Source organism: Protopterus annectens, chromosome 4.part1 (assembly GCF_019279795.1).
Source record: "Protopterus annectens isolate FY-2018-M chromosome 4.part1, PAN1.0, whole genome shotgun sequence".
NCBI lineage: Eukaryota > Metazoa > Chordata > Ceratodontiformes > Protopteridae > Protopterus > Protopterus annectens.
This window is the reverse complement of record NC_056734.1, coordinates 916864918-916881456: the sequence shown is the minus strand read 5'-3', so window position 1 is coordinate 916881456 and position 16539 is coordinate 916864918. Positions and strand designations below refer to the sequence as shown.

Below are 16539 nucleotides of genomic sequence, written 5' to 3'. Positions count from 1 at the left end.
ATTATTGCATCATTCTTAAGAGGGGCTAAAAGAAATGAAAGCTATGGGGTTTGTATTGCAAACAAAGCTGACAGATATACCTAAATGGGGATTTACTACCTAAATGAAGACTCTCATCATATTGGCATTCCCTTTATCCTCTGGAAAGAAAACACAAAGAAGTACTACAAAATATTTTCCTTAACTAGACTGCAAGCTACAGGTACCAAGAAAACAGCCTACATTCTGAAAAGTAAAAACCTGCTATCTTACAATGATGCCAATCAAAGTGACAGAACTGAGCCAGTGGCCCCTTAAAGGGAAACTTGCATTATCTTCCTAAAGCCTTTAATTTTAACAGGCTGGACATGAAGGTACATTCATTCATACTTGGCCAAACATCAGCTTGAAACAACAGCAGCCAAAATGCATCCCTTCTTTCTAGAAATGGTGGCATGGACCTAAAGTGCCACGGACCTCCTCTAGCCCCTTGGTGGATCTGTTCGACAACCACAAAATAAAGTAATGGTTGTGAAATTCTGTTACATGTTTAGGCAGGGCATAAACAATTTTGCCTTTTCATATATCATAAAGATGTTCATACATCTTTTCTTTTAAGGCACATTCAGTCTTTCTAATATAAACTGATGGACATAGCTGACAGAGGAAGTATAGACCGCACCTTTGCTGTTACAATCACATTTTCCTATAACCTGAACATGCTGATTTTTTATCCAAAAAGAATCACCCACTTGGATCCATTTACAGAATGAACATCACTCACATTTGGTCATTCTTCAAACAGTACTTGTCCCTCTTCTGTAAACCACTGAAGGGCTTTCTGGAAGTAGTTGTAAATCTTTCCTGTTTTCTTAACGAAATCCCAATTCTTCTTATGTAAAGAAGATGCTACAAGGTACAATGCTTAATATCAATGCAACCAGTAATGTTGTGGGCAATGTTCTTTCTGTAAGTGGATCTTACAGATGGTCTATGCATCATGTAACAGAAATTCATGACCATTATTTTTATTTTGTGGCTGTCATGCAGATCTACCAAGGGGTTAAAGGAGATCCGTGCACTTATTTCTAGAAAGAAGGGATGTAATTTGGCAGCTGGTATTTCAAGCTGATGTTTGGCCAGGTACTAATGAATGTACCTCCATTTCCAATCTGTTAAAATTAAAGGCTTTAAGAAGATAATTTAAGTTTCCCCTTAAGGGGCACTGGCTCAATTTTGACACTTTGATTGGGTGCTCAGGACTGATGTCTTGCATAAATTCTTGGCCCTACTTCCTTGGATTTATTTGATGACGTTTTGCAGTGAAACAAAATGAAAGCGCTTATCTTATTTTAAATCATTTTTATTAAAGAGGTTTTTTAATGGTCCTGTCCATTGCACAGCATTTTCTGGAGATTTGTATGTTGTTTTTCTGAACAGACTGGGGTTTGTAAGCCCTTGAAGTTTTATGGCTTTTATTTCAGTTTGTAGTTTTGTTGCTTTTTCAGCTTGTGAGAGTCAGGCAGATCCTAATGAACCTCAAGCTGAATCATGAATACCTGAGAATAAACTTGATGCTTCTGACATCATGTTCCTCAAAAGAGTTATAAAACTAGTATCCAAGATGAAAGTGGAAGTCCAAACTCCACAACATGTGATGAGAGAACGTGTGCTGCCCAATTGAATGACTGCTACTAATCCTGTTGAGACTGTTTTTAAGTGACTATCATATTGCTCATTATAGTAGTTTGTCTAAATATTTTCCATACATAGCATCACGTTTTTGTTTAAGTACTGTTTGTGTGCCACATAAGGAAAGATAAGATAAAGTGATAGTTTTTATAATGATTGTAATTCAATTATATGGTCAGCTAAGTGACTGTTTCAGAATTTTCAGAAAAAATTCTGTTAAGCCCTTTATAAGTACATATTTTGCTGTCCAGGAATGCTTTCTACATTGTTTACTTGTACAGAAGACGGAAACTAGGCCTTATGAGAATGTGAGGTCAGTTAGAATGTTAGGTATGGACAAAACAGGAAAGTGCTGAGTCTCTTTGACATGGCTTTTTGTTAGGTTAGCAACACTTGCCAGCAGTGGAGTTATGGATAGATTTATGTCTGGTGGTTTGCACAAAAGGTAAGTTAAATTACAATGTGGAGTTGTTGTGGAGGTAAGATTTGGAAGTGTTTTTTGTGTCATGTTGAGGATAGTGTTGGGTCTGCAAGGTAGGCTAGGGATGTACATAAAAATATATATAATAAAAAATAGCACTAGCAAGTGGATTGTTGGAGATGTGCATGCAGGAAGTTGCAGGGGTATAGGAAGGCATTACTGGTTAGGCAGGCTGGGTGCTAATATCACTAGTAGGTGTAGAACAGGGAGCTGAACAATGTGTTTTGGAAAATCTTTTACCCATCCAACATTTTTCCTGTCCTCTGTAGGAGAATAAATAGTCCAGGGTTTGTGGTTTCTTGGTGGGTAGTAAGAATTGGATATTTAAATAAGGGAGGTAAAAAAAATGTACTAATAGTGTAGAGAGGATAGGGCTATGATGGAGCTGCTTCTGATAGCCACTACAAGGGTTGCTTCTACACATTTATTTGTCGCAGTAGTTTTTTTTGTGGTCCATCAAACATACTGCAACTGTTCTCTAAAGGGCAAAGGATCTGTCCAGTGCTTGGCTTGTAGCCATATAGCTTGCATAGGGCAACATCTCTTGCACTGCCTTGTAATAGAGCATATCAGCAAGGTGACTCCTTTTGGTCACCTTTCATGGGGGCAAGGGGATACCAGCATGTCAAAAGGGGCATTTCTTTAACAGAATATGGGAGGGAGAGCATTAGATTTTCCTTGACTGAGTTATACCAGGAGAACAAATAAGGAATAGATAGTACAAGGGCAAAATGAGCATTAAGGCAATGTGAAAGAACAGATTGATGGGTTAAGAATGAGGAAATGATAAATTGTAGCTTTATTCCTCAGTGGGTGCCTGAGCCAGGAACAGCTGTACAATATAGGTCTATCAGTGTGGGAATGATCTGAGCCAGGAACAGCTGTACAATATAGGTCTATCAGTGTGGGAATGATCTGAGCCAGGAACAGCTGTACAATATAGGTCTATCAGTGTGGGAATGATCCCGCAGCTTCACTTGCTTTGTGTGACCTTAAACAAGTCACTTACCCTGACAGTTTGCGGGCCATGGGGGGATTTGGGGTAAGGACCCTTAATTGTATCCTACTTTGTCAAACTAGTTGCCACTATCTATGAACTCAGCTGGCAGAGTTTTGTTACGATTCAGTTTTGCCTTATATTATTCAGTACCCTAAAATAAATATACACATGAACAAATATGTGGGGGGGGTTGTGAATCACTGAGGTTGTAGATCTATACAGGATGGATATTTGGTATCAGCACTGCATGTCATGTATGATGCATGCTAAGGTAAAGTAATGCTGCTTACTTAGATACAGAAGTAATAGATGTTATCTGCTGACTAGGCATTTCTTTGGGGGGGTAGGCAGATATTGATTGGTAGATGTTCTTGTGTGTTTTGGGAAGCAAAACGATCATCTGTTAGACCAGGATTAAAGCATTTAGAACTACATGGGGGTAGCTGGGAATTTGTAAAGGAAGGAAGGCATGAGGTGGCATCAACTTTTATCTGCAGTGCATGAGATATGTATATTAGTGGATGTGGTCAAGAATATAATTGTTCACCTTGGAGGTAATGACAGTTAAGGTTTGTAAGTATAAACTTCTTTCTCAGATTGTTACAGACTTACTTTGTTTGCAGAACAGTTTCCCTGGTCTGTTAATGTGTGGTATGTAAATACTCCTAAACTGGTTTGGCAGGGAGCAATGACATTTGGAGGCAAAGAAGTTTTTGAATCATTGGGACGCTAGAGCACTTTATCTACGGGGTCTGCGAGTGACTGAGAGGTGGGGTTTGGCAGATGGGGATCAGCTGTTGTACAGGGATGATGACATACATTAATTGACTTAGGTTTAACTTTATTTATTGTGAATGCATCATAATGTTTACATGATTATTTGAAGCAATCTGGGGTAAAGGGTAGTTAGAATCGGCAGGAAGGGGCATCAGGCTGCTTGAGGTAGTCTGGTTGGGTCTTATGGTCAGGTGGTTCCCCCTTTATTTGTCAAGTGAACAAGCAGAGTTTATGCTGCTCTGTGGAATGAAGGGTGGCATTTCAGTGAGCAGATAAGGATGCTGCTTGGGGGGCTGAGTGGTATGGGTGCATAGCCATTTCCCTTTACTTAATACTGTATGATCAGTTTATGTTTTGATACTTGTGTTTGTTATATTTCATGTTCAGAAAAGTTTATTAAGATATGTACGTTATTGTTGGCCTGGCCATTAGTAAAGTTGGTCACTTTGCCCTTATTGGTGTGGTTACTGTGTTCACGAAGGGTTCATGACAAAATGCCTATCTTAAGTGCAGCTGGTTCAAGAATAATTCTGTTATAGCAGATGTATTAATGCCTAAAGCACTGAACATGCAATCACTTTCAAAAATGTTGCATATGTGCATTGAAAAGATTATTCCAGTATGTGAAGAGATGCAATAATTTTGCATATGTCTGCACCTGGTAGTTCCCAAGAGTGTTTTTTCTCTTCCTAGCTGGAATAGATGTAATAATAAGTGTTGAAGAGCGTCTGTGAGTATATACATTTATATATATATATATATATATATATATATATATATATATATATATATATATACTGTAAGTATGTTTAATAGACTTGCAGCTTTAAAATAAATTTGTAAAATTGCTTTAAAGAAATACTGCACACCATAAAGCATCAAGACTAGTGCCAGTTGGCAGTTTATATGTGATGAGTGAACTGTTAACATCTTTCTTTGAGGACTGCCATTGTGAATAAAATAATGCTTCCTGTTTATAGAAATGTCAGTGTGTCCCGGTGTTATTTAAAATGCCTTTTTGCATGACGGGGTGGTGCACACCATGACACCTGCCTTCTGATTTAAGTATGGAGTAAATAAATATAGTTAAGTGATACAATCCTTAAAGGTTTACATAACTTTAAACAATTACCAAAATCAGCTGTGAAGAGCTGTCACTAACAGCAAACAAGTTTGTTGTGCAAAATCATAGACGTAAACCTCTATATTAAAATGGGAAACAATACTTTTGTGAAGTTAAAAAATAGTGTTGTATACTATTTAACTAACCTGTAAAACCTTGCTTGCACACACAGCTAGAAGTTCCTGTTGAGTTATTTTTTGTACAAGTTGCATTCGCTGAGCATGCATTTGTACAGCCATCAGTTTGAGCTTCAAAGAAAAAAAAACAATAAATTAAGAGAGATGGTCTCACAAAAATGTAAAAATCATATTCAAAAAATCAGAAAGGGAATCTTGAAAAACAGTATACAAGAAATGCATCAGCAAAACGTGTTTTGGACAGTTGCCCTGCACCACTGTGAGACATCTTTAGGTTCTGTCCATCAGAAATGTGCGCTACCTTTCAACTACTGCAAATGGCAAGCCATTTTCATATGAGATTAAACTTGGAGAGCTTAAATAATGAGTTTGTAAACTGAAAGGGTATAACTAATGAGTTTACCTGGTAGACTTTGTTATTTTTATATTACATGACAAATGCAGTTAATCCTTGCACTATATAAAGAAAGAAGACAATTTTTGTTTTTGCATATTGGCTGAGATTTTTTAAAAGATACCACCACCAGCTTCACTTGAGGAACATCATGTCTGGTAGTATGACTGCACTGAATTGTGACTCAGAGACACACTGTTGTCACATTGAGCAACATTTCATTACAGCCTTATTATTACCACCCTCTGAATTCATTATCGTATCTAGAATTAAATGCACTTGTGTTCCTCCTGCCAACTCACACAATGCCGTTGCACAGGCACCCATAAACACAGGTCACATATATACACAGGCACACACTCACACATACTGTTGATGTACCAACATTTAAACTTTCTGCTTCAGTGAGAATACAGTTTTCTTCAGGAATTCTTCTACTTTCTTAAGGAAAACTTCAGCCTAAGCACTATTTTATTCTTTATACTTAAAAGCATATTATAATTCTTGAAGAATAATTAGAATGAAACATTAAGTGTAATTGAATACAGAAAAAAAAAAAAGAGTTAAGAGCAGTCATATATTAATTATTTACCTGTAACTGAAGGTGATGAGCAGTAAAAGCTTCCTTGTGTGTTAAAACAAACTGTACCGGTAGGACAAGGGGAAGCTAAGCATTCATTTACATCAGTGCAGACAGTTCCATTTCCTGCAGAAAACAAAGGAAAAACCATACTTATATGATCACTATGAAACATCCCACTAAAATAAGTAGAACCATTACTAGATACAAACACAAACAGAGATGCACAAAGACAATACATGACCAAATACATGTATGTGCGTACGTACTGTATGTCTGCATGTATGTATGTAAAGAGAACATATGTTAAACATGCAATTGGTATACTTCAGAAAAAATAGAATATTAAAGGAATAATTTTGATATAGAGTATATATCCAAGAATGTTGCTTGATGATCTGCTCTTTAACAAGTTAAGATGCAAAAGTATATAAATAGGAAAAAAATGACTTTGGATGAGATGAACCACATTTCATTATTGGTTCTGTATTTTTATACCTTTACTTCTCAGCCTTTGGTATCTATTTTCTGTACTTTTTCACGTGATGCATTTATGAAGTAATCGAGTGTTATTGCCACGTATGGGTTTCCTTGGTTCTGGTTTCCTGATATTACAAATCTAGCATCATGTGTGGTTTAGATCATGCGTGATTTAGAAAGATGCATTTGATTTCCTTCTAGACGTGTCTAAAGGCTTCACTACTGTTGCTTTCACTGACCAATCTGTTTTGTGGTGGGTGAATTCCAGGCATCCCCAAGCTATGTGAAACTTTTATGATCCATTTTTTTGCAGCCAAGGGTGTTGATTATCCCATTTGTCAGATGGTGAGGTACAGGCCAGCTTTCAAGTTCAATTGGTGGTGTACACCTCCACCAGTGGAACAATGTCTTTCCATACAGAAATTATAGGGGCTCCACAAATGGTGGAAGCATACCTGTGCATGCTTTCACCACTGCCTATTAACACCCCTGACCAGTACATGTTCACAGATACATGCTCCACATGTGAAACAATTAATGATATTACTAGGTGTCACCGCTACATACTAACACACATGGGCAGCACATGTGCACATGTTCACAGGCACATGCTCCACACATACAACACTTAATGACCCTACTAAGTATCACCACTACATACTAACACACATGGCCAGCACATGTTTACAGGTACATGCTCTACACATGCAAAACTTAATGATCCTACTAGGTGTCACCACTTCATACTAACACACATTGTCAGCGCATGTTCACAAGCTCATGCTCCACACATTTAACACTTTGTGATCCTAGTTTGTGTCACTGGTACATACTAACGCACATGGACAGCATATGTTCAAAGGTAAATGCTCCACGCATACAACACTTAATGATCATAGTAGATATTCCTGCTACATACTAAAACATGGCACATATTCCAAGACACATGCTCCACACAAGAAACACTTAGTGATACTAGTATGTGTCACCCAAGTGGTGAGTAACAGTCACGAGCCTCCTGGAGGACAGGTGAGCTTGAAGTAACCACTCGTTGCCATCCTCCCTTTGAGCTTCTTCAGGTGTTTAAGTCACTAAACAAATTTGGATCACATTGGTAACTGTCACCCAAGTGGTGGGATACAGCTACTCCCCTCCCCCCAGTAATGGTTTGAATGCAGTAGCAACTCAGTCCCTTTCTCCCCCACTGGTTTCTTCTGATGCCCAAGTTTCTAATCGAACTTGGATTCCCTGGGCCATAGTCAGTGTTGTATCACTCTACTCCATCAAAACTGTCCCAATTTAGAAATGTCTTTATTAGCATAGTTAATCTTTCTGCTATGCGGTGTTTATGTATGAGTTGCTATGTTACCTCTTTTCATGGTATCATTGCATTATCCGGATGAGAGCTGCTGTTGGAATTTCATTGCTCTCACATAACTCAGAATACTAGCATTAATGATGTCATATTTTAAGCACATGCCTTATTACTATTATTCTGACAAGCGTCTGGTGAAACACCAGTAACAGGTCTTGAACTGCCAGTGACACAAGACTAAAAATGAGCCATCAGCATAGGCAAGCGGAAGGAAAACAGCAGTTCTAAAGTCCATAATTTGTCCTTCAGTTGTCTGTGTGATGAGGTTCTCTTCAGATAACACACTTCAGATGTTCATATTAGTTACTTCTCTTGCACTGGTGTAATATAGTCTATGTTACTCAGTAGCATGAATCCCTAGCATACAGTCATGTACATATGTTATTTTTAATAATTTTGGAATCTATAGCATTTATCGGTTTTATTTTGTCATTGTAACTGGAAAGTACAGCAAGTTTGGCTGAGGTTGACTGTTAGTAGCAGAAACATAGATACGGTGGGACAAAGGGGGCAAATGCCCTGGGCCCAAAGTGTTAGGAGGGGTGCCATTGGTAAATCATGATCAGTCTTGCAACAGTAGCATTCAGAAATGAAAGCCAGTGTGGCAGTTACTGTCAGACTTGAAGTGTTAGCACTTTCTTTGTGTGGTATAGATTACATTGTAGCAGCTGCTTGTTACAAATGTAACAAGCAGCTTGATACTGTTTAAAAAGGGCAGAAGAGACATTTGTGCTTCTCCTATTTTTTTTCTTTCATCCTCAAGTCTGCAGAGGAGCATAGCCGAGGAAGAATGATCCTGGCTTGCTCCTTAGATAAGGTGTGCCAGATCAGGAACTGACTTGTTTTTTGATCTTTAACATAAAGTTGAGGGATTGCCAAATTAAAGACAGTACCAAATGCTAGAAAAGCTAGCTGCACCTTTGTTTAATAGTCCTACTACTTTATTCACAGAATGAGATTTGTTTTTCTCTTTTACTGCTGCTCAAAGACTTTGTATTACTTTCAGAATTAATAAAACATGGCCGTACAAATTTCATTGTCATCAAAATAAATGACAAGCTTTGCATGCTGCAAACCTAAATCATTTATATTATTGGAGCTTTAATGCAGTTCACTGTAATGAGCTCTCATCATTGACTGGATCCATAAGGGATCCTCATCTCTATGAAGGTCAGGTCTGAAAATTAACATTTCTACCAATTCGCAAAACTGCTGAGGCGACACAAAGGGTTGTTATAATAGGGATTTCCTCTTACTCATGCGGAGCTAATATTTTTGATGCCAAGAATCACACATACACAGAAAACATCAGGGCTTTAAGTAAATGTGGATGTTTTACACAATTCAATCCAGAATACACACCACACCATGCAGAACCATGATAAGGCAATTTTCTAAAACACACAGCTAAAATAATAACAACCTTTCCCTTTTCATATGCTACACTGTTCAGACTTGAAATAATATATGAAAGCTTATTTTTATTTTATCTGTCGATTTCATTCAGCCTTATTTCCATGGTAGTGAACTAAATAGCATGTTTTCAGAGTCTAACAACTCCGTTTATATATGGCATAACCACCTCCATGATTATTTGGGCAGGAGCCGTGCAATAAAAAAGCATAGCCAGGGATTTAGAAAGAACCCCACTGCCAATAGTAAGAGCTCTGGCCAAAAGGGACTGTTTCCACCATGCCCAAAAACCAGACTGCAGGAAAAGTAAAGACATTAAAACATTTAAACATAATCAAAGAAAATGCTTTGAATCAGTTGGCTATGTAAACACAGACATTGCCAGATGAAGTGCACATGGCTAGGTAGCACAAGCTATTCCCCCAGAATGTCCCATTAGCATGTTGTTAGGCTGTGTTGACATAATGTGACACACTGTGGTGGGACTGTCTCTGAAATGGAAATTGATTCCTCAAGGCTTAAAATGGGCTTATCCTTCACAGCAATGTTTCTGAATTCCAGTACCAGTCCCAGCATATAGTTTTGAGGATTTTATTGTTGAGCAGTGCTGTATTTAATGAACGTGTTTTGGGTTAGTTTGTTTCTTAGTCATTCCCTCTCCTACAGAAAAAGACTGGCACTTATGTCAGACTCCTATGTTCTGCTTCACACAGACTATTCTGTTTTTTTTCTCCATTGCATGATGTAAAATATCTTCCTTCCTGATGTTTTCATTTTTCTGTGGAATGTTGTTAATTTTTTTAAATTTTCTTCACCTGTGCCCCATTTTTGGTGGATAATTCATGGTCACGTCTTGGCAAAAGTGGCAAATACCTTACAGCATAATTCAGTTTTATTCACTATTTCCACTGTCTTAGAAATTAAATATAAAATAAAAAAAGATGCCCATGGAGAATGTTAAACATTAGCAGCCTTTTTGGCATCCAGCTCCTCAGTTTTTAATTATTTGCCATCATGTAAAGTGACATAAAATGAAAAATGTTTAACAAACTAAAATATTTTTTTTTAAGTCAGATGCAACCATTCTTTCTCACACCACTGCCATTCAACTATTGTAATACCATACAGAAAAAATAAATACACATATGTGTGCAAGTTAATTTTCCTTAGATGTTTTCTGTCTCTGAGAAAACAGGATGTTCCAAATCAAAGCAGGTGAAATTTAAATATGTGATACAATTGTTATAATATGTAATGTAAACAAAAAATGCACTAAAAGCCTGCTTTACTCTGTTCTTTATATGTAGAATCATACATTTATCCTAGCAACATATTTCCTTTAACAATTATTTTTTATTTATTATAATATAAATACTCATTTATATTCAAAAATGAGCATACTGATTAGATAGCCCAACCAGGCAGCCTGTTGCAAATTGATCATATACCAATAGAAAAAAGTCCGGCTGTTGAAGTACTATTGAGCAGCCAGACTTTCTATTGGGCTGATGGGCAGAACAAAATATAAAAAAAATCAGGTAGGTTCCGCAAAACAAACGGAAGCCTACCTGATTTTCCTTATACAGCCCTCACAAATCTCTATTTAAAAAAAAAAAAAAAACAGCAATGGAGATTCTGTTTTCTTCATCCCTTCTCCTGTACTGATATACTGGGATACATATTACATTGTCGAACCATGACAAGATCAAACACCATATTGTCAATGGTGATTTCCATTCAGTGCAGAAAGGGAAGATATCCCTTTACTGCACTGTAGTGTGATCTTGGAGTTGGTATATTTAAAGAACGAGGGAGTTGTGGGTGCATGGTGGCTTGCCCCCCTGATTACAACCATCAGGTAGTTTTTTTCTGTTTTTTTTTTTTTTTTTTTTTTTGATGTTTTTGAACTTTTCAAAGTTTGAACGTATGGGTTTGGCTATATGGCATTCGGACTTTTGAAAATTCAACAATGTAATATGAACCCATATACTGCACAGGTATGGGGGTGTACTTCTGAAAAAAACATCACCACTATAACAGTATAGGGAAGCCAATGCAGAAGAAGACGTAAGTGCCCTTATCCAAATACATTATTCAAGTAAGGTAAGCAATTTCTTTCTTAAATAATGCAATTGTATAATAATAATAGCCCACTCCTGTTTGTGGGTATATCAGGATTTAGCCACACCTGGGTTTGTTTAATCACTCAAGCTTTGCCCTCATGATCAACCTACACCATTTGTAGGTAAATCTTTCAGTGTACAGACTTATTTTTCTATTACCTGTAAATCCTGAATTGCAGGAACAGTTATAACCTCCTTGCAGATCTGTTGCAGTGCAAGTTGCATTTGGAGAGCATGGTAAATTCAAACATCCATTGTATGAGGCTGCAAATAAAAAAAATAAATAAAAAAAAAACTTTATACAATAGCAGCTAAAAAAACAGAATAACTGCAATTCAAAAATTTTAAAGCTGTTTTTTTCCTTTGAGACATTAGAAAAAAACATATTTTTTATGAATAAAAATGCTTACTCAGTACTCTAGCTACTGCAGTATTTCTCAGACAATGCTATGGTTTATACATAAGATTTCATTTGTATATGTGAATAAATTCCATCAGCATAACCCAAATTACATTCAGACAGAACTTTAATGTGAGTATTTTTAGTGTTTTTTTTTTCATGACTGGCTATAGCCAACATCAAGCAAAAATATATTTATGCCATTTATTTGTTTAGTAATTAAGTTTATTATGCCGACTTGATACATCCATCTGGGTGAAGATACCAACAAAAGTGCAGTTTAGTGGCAGACAGATTTATAATGAGTAATTTTGAGCTTCTTTGTGAGTAACCGATACCTTAACATTTATATCAATAGAAAGAATGTGTAAAGAAATGTAAAAATGTATGTGTCACTTCCTTCAAATCCTTCAAGAATCAGCAAATTGAAAACCATAAAGGTAACATCCTCCATTAGGACTGGTACTAACCAACTCTGCACTGGTCAAAGGATAACTGTTTTCTTTCAAGGGATTTAGTGTCACAGTTTTATTAGTAGTAAGCTGTTACGTGATTGTGATTTCACAGTGCCTGATCTCAATCCCCACTGAAGAATAATCTCTGCAGTAATTAAAAAGAATTGAACTGCAGGACGAAAAAAACAGTAAACAAAAAAGGTATCTTTGGATGCCTATTACACTGCAGTTAGGTCCTGCTTTAAAGAAGGCACTTTTTTTTCTTCTCTGACAAATTTAATTAGCTGATTTTGCAAATGTATAGCAACACAAGTGGACTCATTGTGAAAGCAATATAACAAAAATTAGAGAGAAACTATTTCATGGAAATGGTAGTTGTCTGTGTAGTTTCTATTGTGGTATTATAAGTAACATTCTTACATGCACTTTAGGTGATCTGAAATTCAAGGCATACACACTTTCATCTGAGATGAGCAGAAACATTGATTAGGGTTTACGTGGTAATATCATTTTCACTACCTAGAGTTAGAAGAATCTTTGGGTGGCAAGGTATGTGAAAGCTATAATTATCTTGTTATGTTACCACCTGTAGAGGAAAGTGCTTTGAGATGAACGCAGATATGATTATCCTCCAAAGTATATCCAAGAGGGTAGGAACTGTTCTATCCAGACAGGAGCATCTTCTCTTCTGTTAGCACTTACATGAGATGTGGAGATCAGACTATATGGGAAAAGGTTTTAGGGTAATGCCATATCTTACATGGTACAACAATATAATTTCGTAAAAGACACAATCCTCCATAACAGTCCTTTTCCTACTTATAAAAAAACTACTCAAAAGAAGGGACATATGTTACAGAATACATAACAATCCCCCAAATAATAACAATTCTGAAAGAGTACTTTCTTCCAGAGTGATGGCAGTTCTTACACGTGATATATGGTCAAGAGAGGGAATTTCATTGTCTTAAAGGCCTTTAGACCACTTCAGTGAACCTCTCAGTTGTTAAAAATGTTATTTCTTTAGGCACGTGTTGTTTCCTTTTTTGGAGGTTAACTGCACTGAATAGTGTAGTTGGTGTCACTTCTTAAAATAATACAAACAGGTTATCTTGGCCACTTCTTCCTCAGTGAAGAAATGTGTATGTAAATCTGCAGAAAGTTTTAAAAATGTAAAAGAAGCCTATTACCTAATACATACACAGTGAAGTATTACTTATTTACTTATAGCCAGCTGTTTATATAATGAAGACAAGTATACACCAGATGGTATGATTTTATGATTGTTGACAAGTTTGTAAACATACTTTTTGAAAGAATTTAGTGTTGTAATGTATCCTTTGTCTGAGATGTAAAAATATCAATATCAATACATGAAGTGATGTTGTGTGACATGGAACAAAGCCCCATTTATGGGGGCAAGGGAACTTTGTCACCAGAAATAACAAGGTTGAAATTCCACTAGAAACCATTGGTTTTCAAATGCATGTCAAAGTTGTTCTCCTGTATTTCACACATCTAACATTGAACCTACAGTATGGAAATATAAGAACAATGTAGTTTTAATGTTAATTTATGTTGAAACAGGCATCACAAACACACATATAAAATATTCATAGCATTATTCCTTGCCCTTATCAAAAAACATGTTTTACTTCTTCACAAGTCATTTCTTAATACTGTGAATGATATCTTTTTGAGGAGTTGGTAAATGCAGGCATACATTTGTTGTATGAGATGAAATATGCTATAGTATACTTAAATTATGTACATTATCATTTAAGCAGTTGTTTTAATAATCACTGCAGCAGTCAGAAAACACCAAACATGATGAATCTGACCTCACATTATAGCAAAAAGGTTTATTTCCCTCTGAACATCCTAGACTTGGTCCTAAAGATAAAAAGTAAAATATGGGATAAATTTATTTAACATGAAAAACCATTAGAGTGTCATTCAACATAAAATGTAAAATTATTTTTACCAGGCATCTGCAAACTACACAAAATATTTTGTCAGTTTCTTACAGATGATTATGAAAAATAAATGCATAACAAACTGATTAAGTGTAGCACCAATAACCTGGTTAAGGTGATGCACACACTGAAGCATTTAGCCTTCTCCGACCTGAATAAAGATGTCTGCCTGAGGCACGGGCACAGCTGTCATATATGATAATAGAATCATAGAAATGTTAAGTCAAGTAACTCTTGACAACATTATCGAACTCCTTACTCCAGAAGTGCTAGATCAGTTAGGCAAGGCAGGAATTTATGGAGGCTCATCCCTTTGTAAAGGTTTGCAATGTCACTTTGCACCAGAGATGAAACAGATGTTGGGTGATAAATCTGTCTCTCTAGGGTACTCTTTTTATGTTTTAGTAGAGACTTATTTCCTTGGTATGATTGCTTGTGGAGTTGCACATCTTGAGGAAAACCAAAAGGTCTGTGAGGGTTGTATGCTTTTTTCAATAGTCTGTTTTGGTATCAGTAATCCTTTTAGTTGTGCACTTCTAGAACCTTTCCCTCGGTGTGATATCATTTGAAAGATACATGCCAAGAGTGTAATTGTACTCAATAATTGGTCTGATTAGGGCAGAGGACAGAGAGATGATGATTTATTTTTTTTTTCAAATTAGATGGCTTTGGATGTCAGCTGAGCTAGTTAGAATGACTTCCTTACTACTGTGGCAAAACTATCACTGTTAATATTGAGTTTATTACCAAGACTGCAAGATCTCTAATTGCCATGATGGTTTACAGATAGGCACTGGTTATACTTTACATTGTAGAAGACAGTAGTTTACAAAATTGAAAAAGCAATGCCATCTTTGCATTTGATTTTAAAGCTTTTTTATTGCAACACTAGTGTGTGAGGATTAATTCATGCTTGAATGATTCCATAACTGAGGAGGAAAGAAAATCACTAATGCAGCTCTATATCTATCTATCTATCTATATATATATATATATATATATATATATATCTATATATATATGTACCAGAAATTTATGTCAGTGCTTGTAATTATGCTCAGTAGCAAAGTCATCTGTCATCATTGCAAGAAACATTTCAAATAACTGCACTATGTGAATAGCTTGAGTGATAGAATAAGCTCAGAGTAAGAAACATTTTAAAGTAACTGCACTGAAACACTTCCAAAATGGCTGTACTTTGCTAAAGAACTCTTTACAGTGCAAGATACAATCTGTAATGCCGGCCATTCATGAGTAGACATACCACTTCATGAAATAGTTGCATTTTGCACACAATAAACTCTTAGGAATAAATGCACAGTAATAAACACATACTGTAAGCACATTTACTCACTTTGTGATGATTCATATAGCTCTAGTTTAGCTGTAAATAGCTTCAATCAAGTTGAAATAACTGTTTATGCCTTTTCTTGCCCTTATTGTATTCGTTTTGTCCATTTAATTGCTTTCCTTGTGCTCATTTTGCAATTCAGATATTACTCTGAACCCTCTATGTAATTTTTCGATAACTGTTATATCAACTATCTTAATTTCAAACATTGTGTTTAATTAATAAACTTTTTATACTTTTCATTTGCTTAATAAACATTTCTGTGCTATCCATTTGCGTAGTATCACATTTTGTGCCCTTGTAATGCTCCGTTTTATCCTTTTTAATAAAATAATCATTCATGCTACTTTGCATTACCTCTAGTTTGTTTCTGGCTCTTTTTTGCTCTCATTTCTCTTATTCTGCCTTCACTGCCAATTCTGCACCCCATATCTCTGGAAAGCAGCCTTTGGAATTGAACTTCTGATACCACGTCATACATCCAGTCAGGATGAAACAGATGAACATATGTGCATTCTTTTCAAGCAGCTTTATTATGTACAAACACATCAGGATTGAGGCAAAAAACTTGAATTTAGATAAACTTATAAACAGACTGAGCATTTCTCAAATACATGTTCACTCTCTGGCTGAACTCTTGAAATGGCACTGAAGATACTCCACACAGATAGAAAGAAAATAGACCATGAGGTGCTGTTTCAGCTGGAATTAAAACTTTTTTAAGGAGTGGGGTAGACTCTGGGGACTTAGAATAGATTTCTATTTTTTGATACATAATTAGAGTACAGTGCATCACCTTCAGT

General features: G+C 36.2%; 1 protein-coding gene across 1 annotated transcript in view; it reads right to left on the bottom strand.

The window, feature by feature from the left end:
• LOC122801342 (fibrillin-2-like) overlaps window positions 1–16539 on the bottom strand; it is a 662974-nt gene that overhangs the window by 370468 nt on the left and 275967 nt on the right. Inside the window, exons 31-33 of the mRNA XM_044070882.1 lie at window positions 11714–11818; window positions 6176–6289; window positions 5199–5300 (exon numbers count right to left, since the gene is read on the bottom strand). Coding sequence (XP_043926817.1) covers window positions 5199–5300; window positions 6176–6289; window positions 11714–11818 — 321 coding nt within the window. The remainder of the gene's footprint in view (window positions 1–5198; window positions 5301–6175; window positions 6290–11713; window positions 11819–16539) is intronic.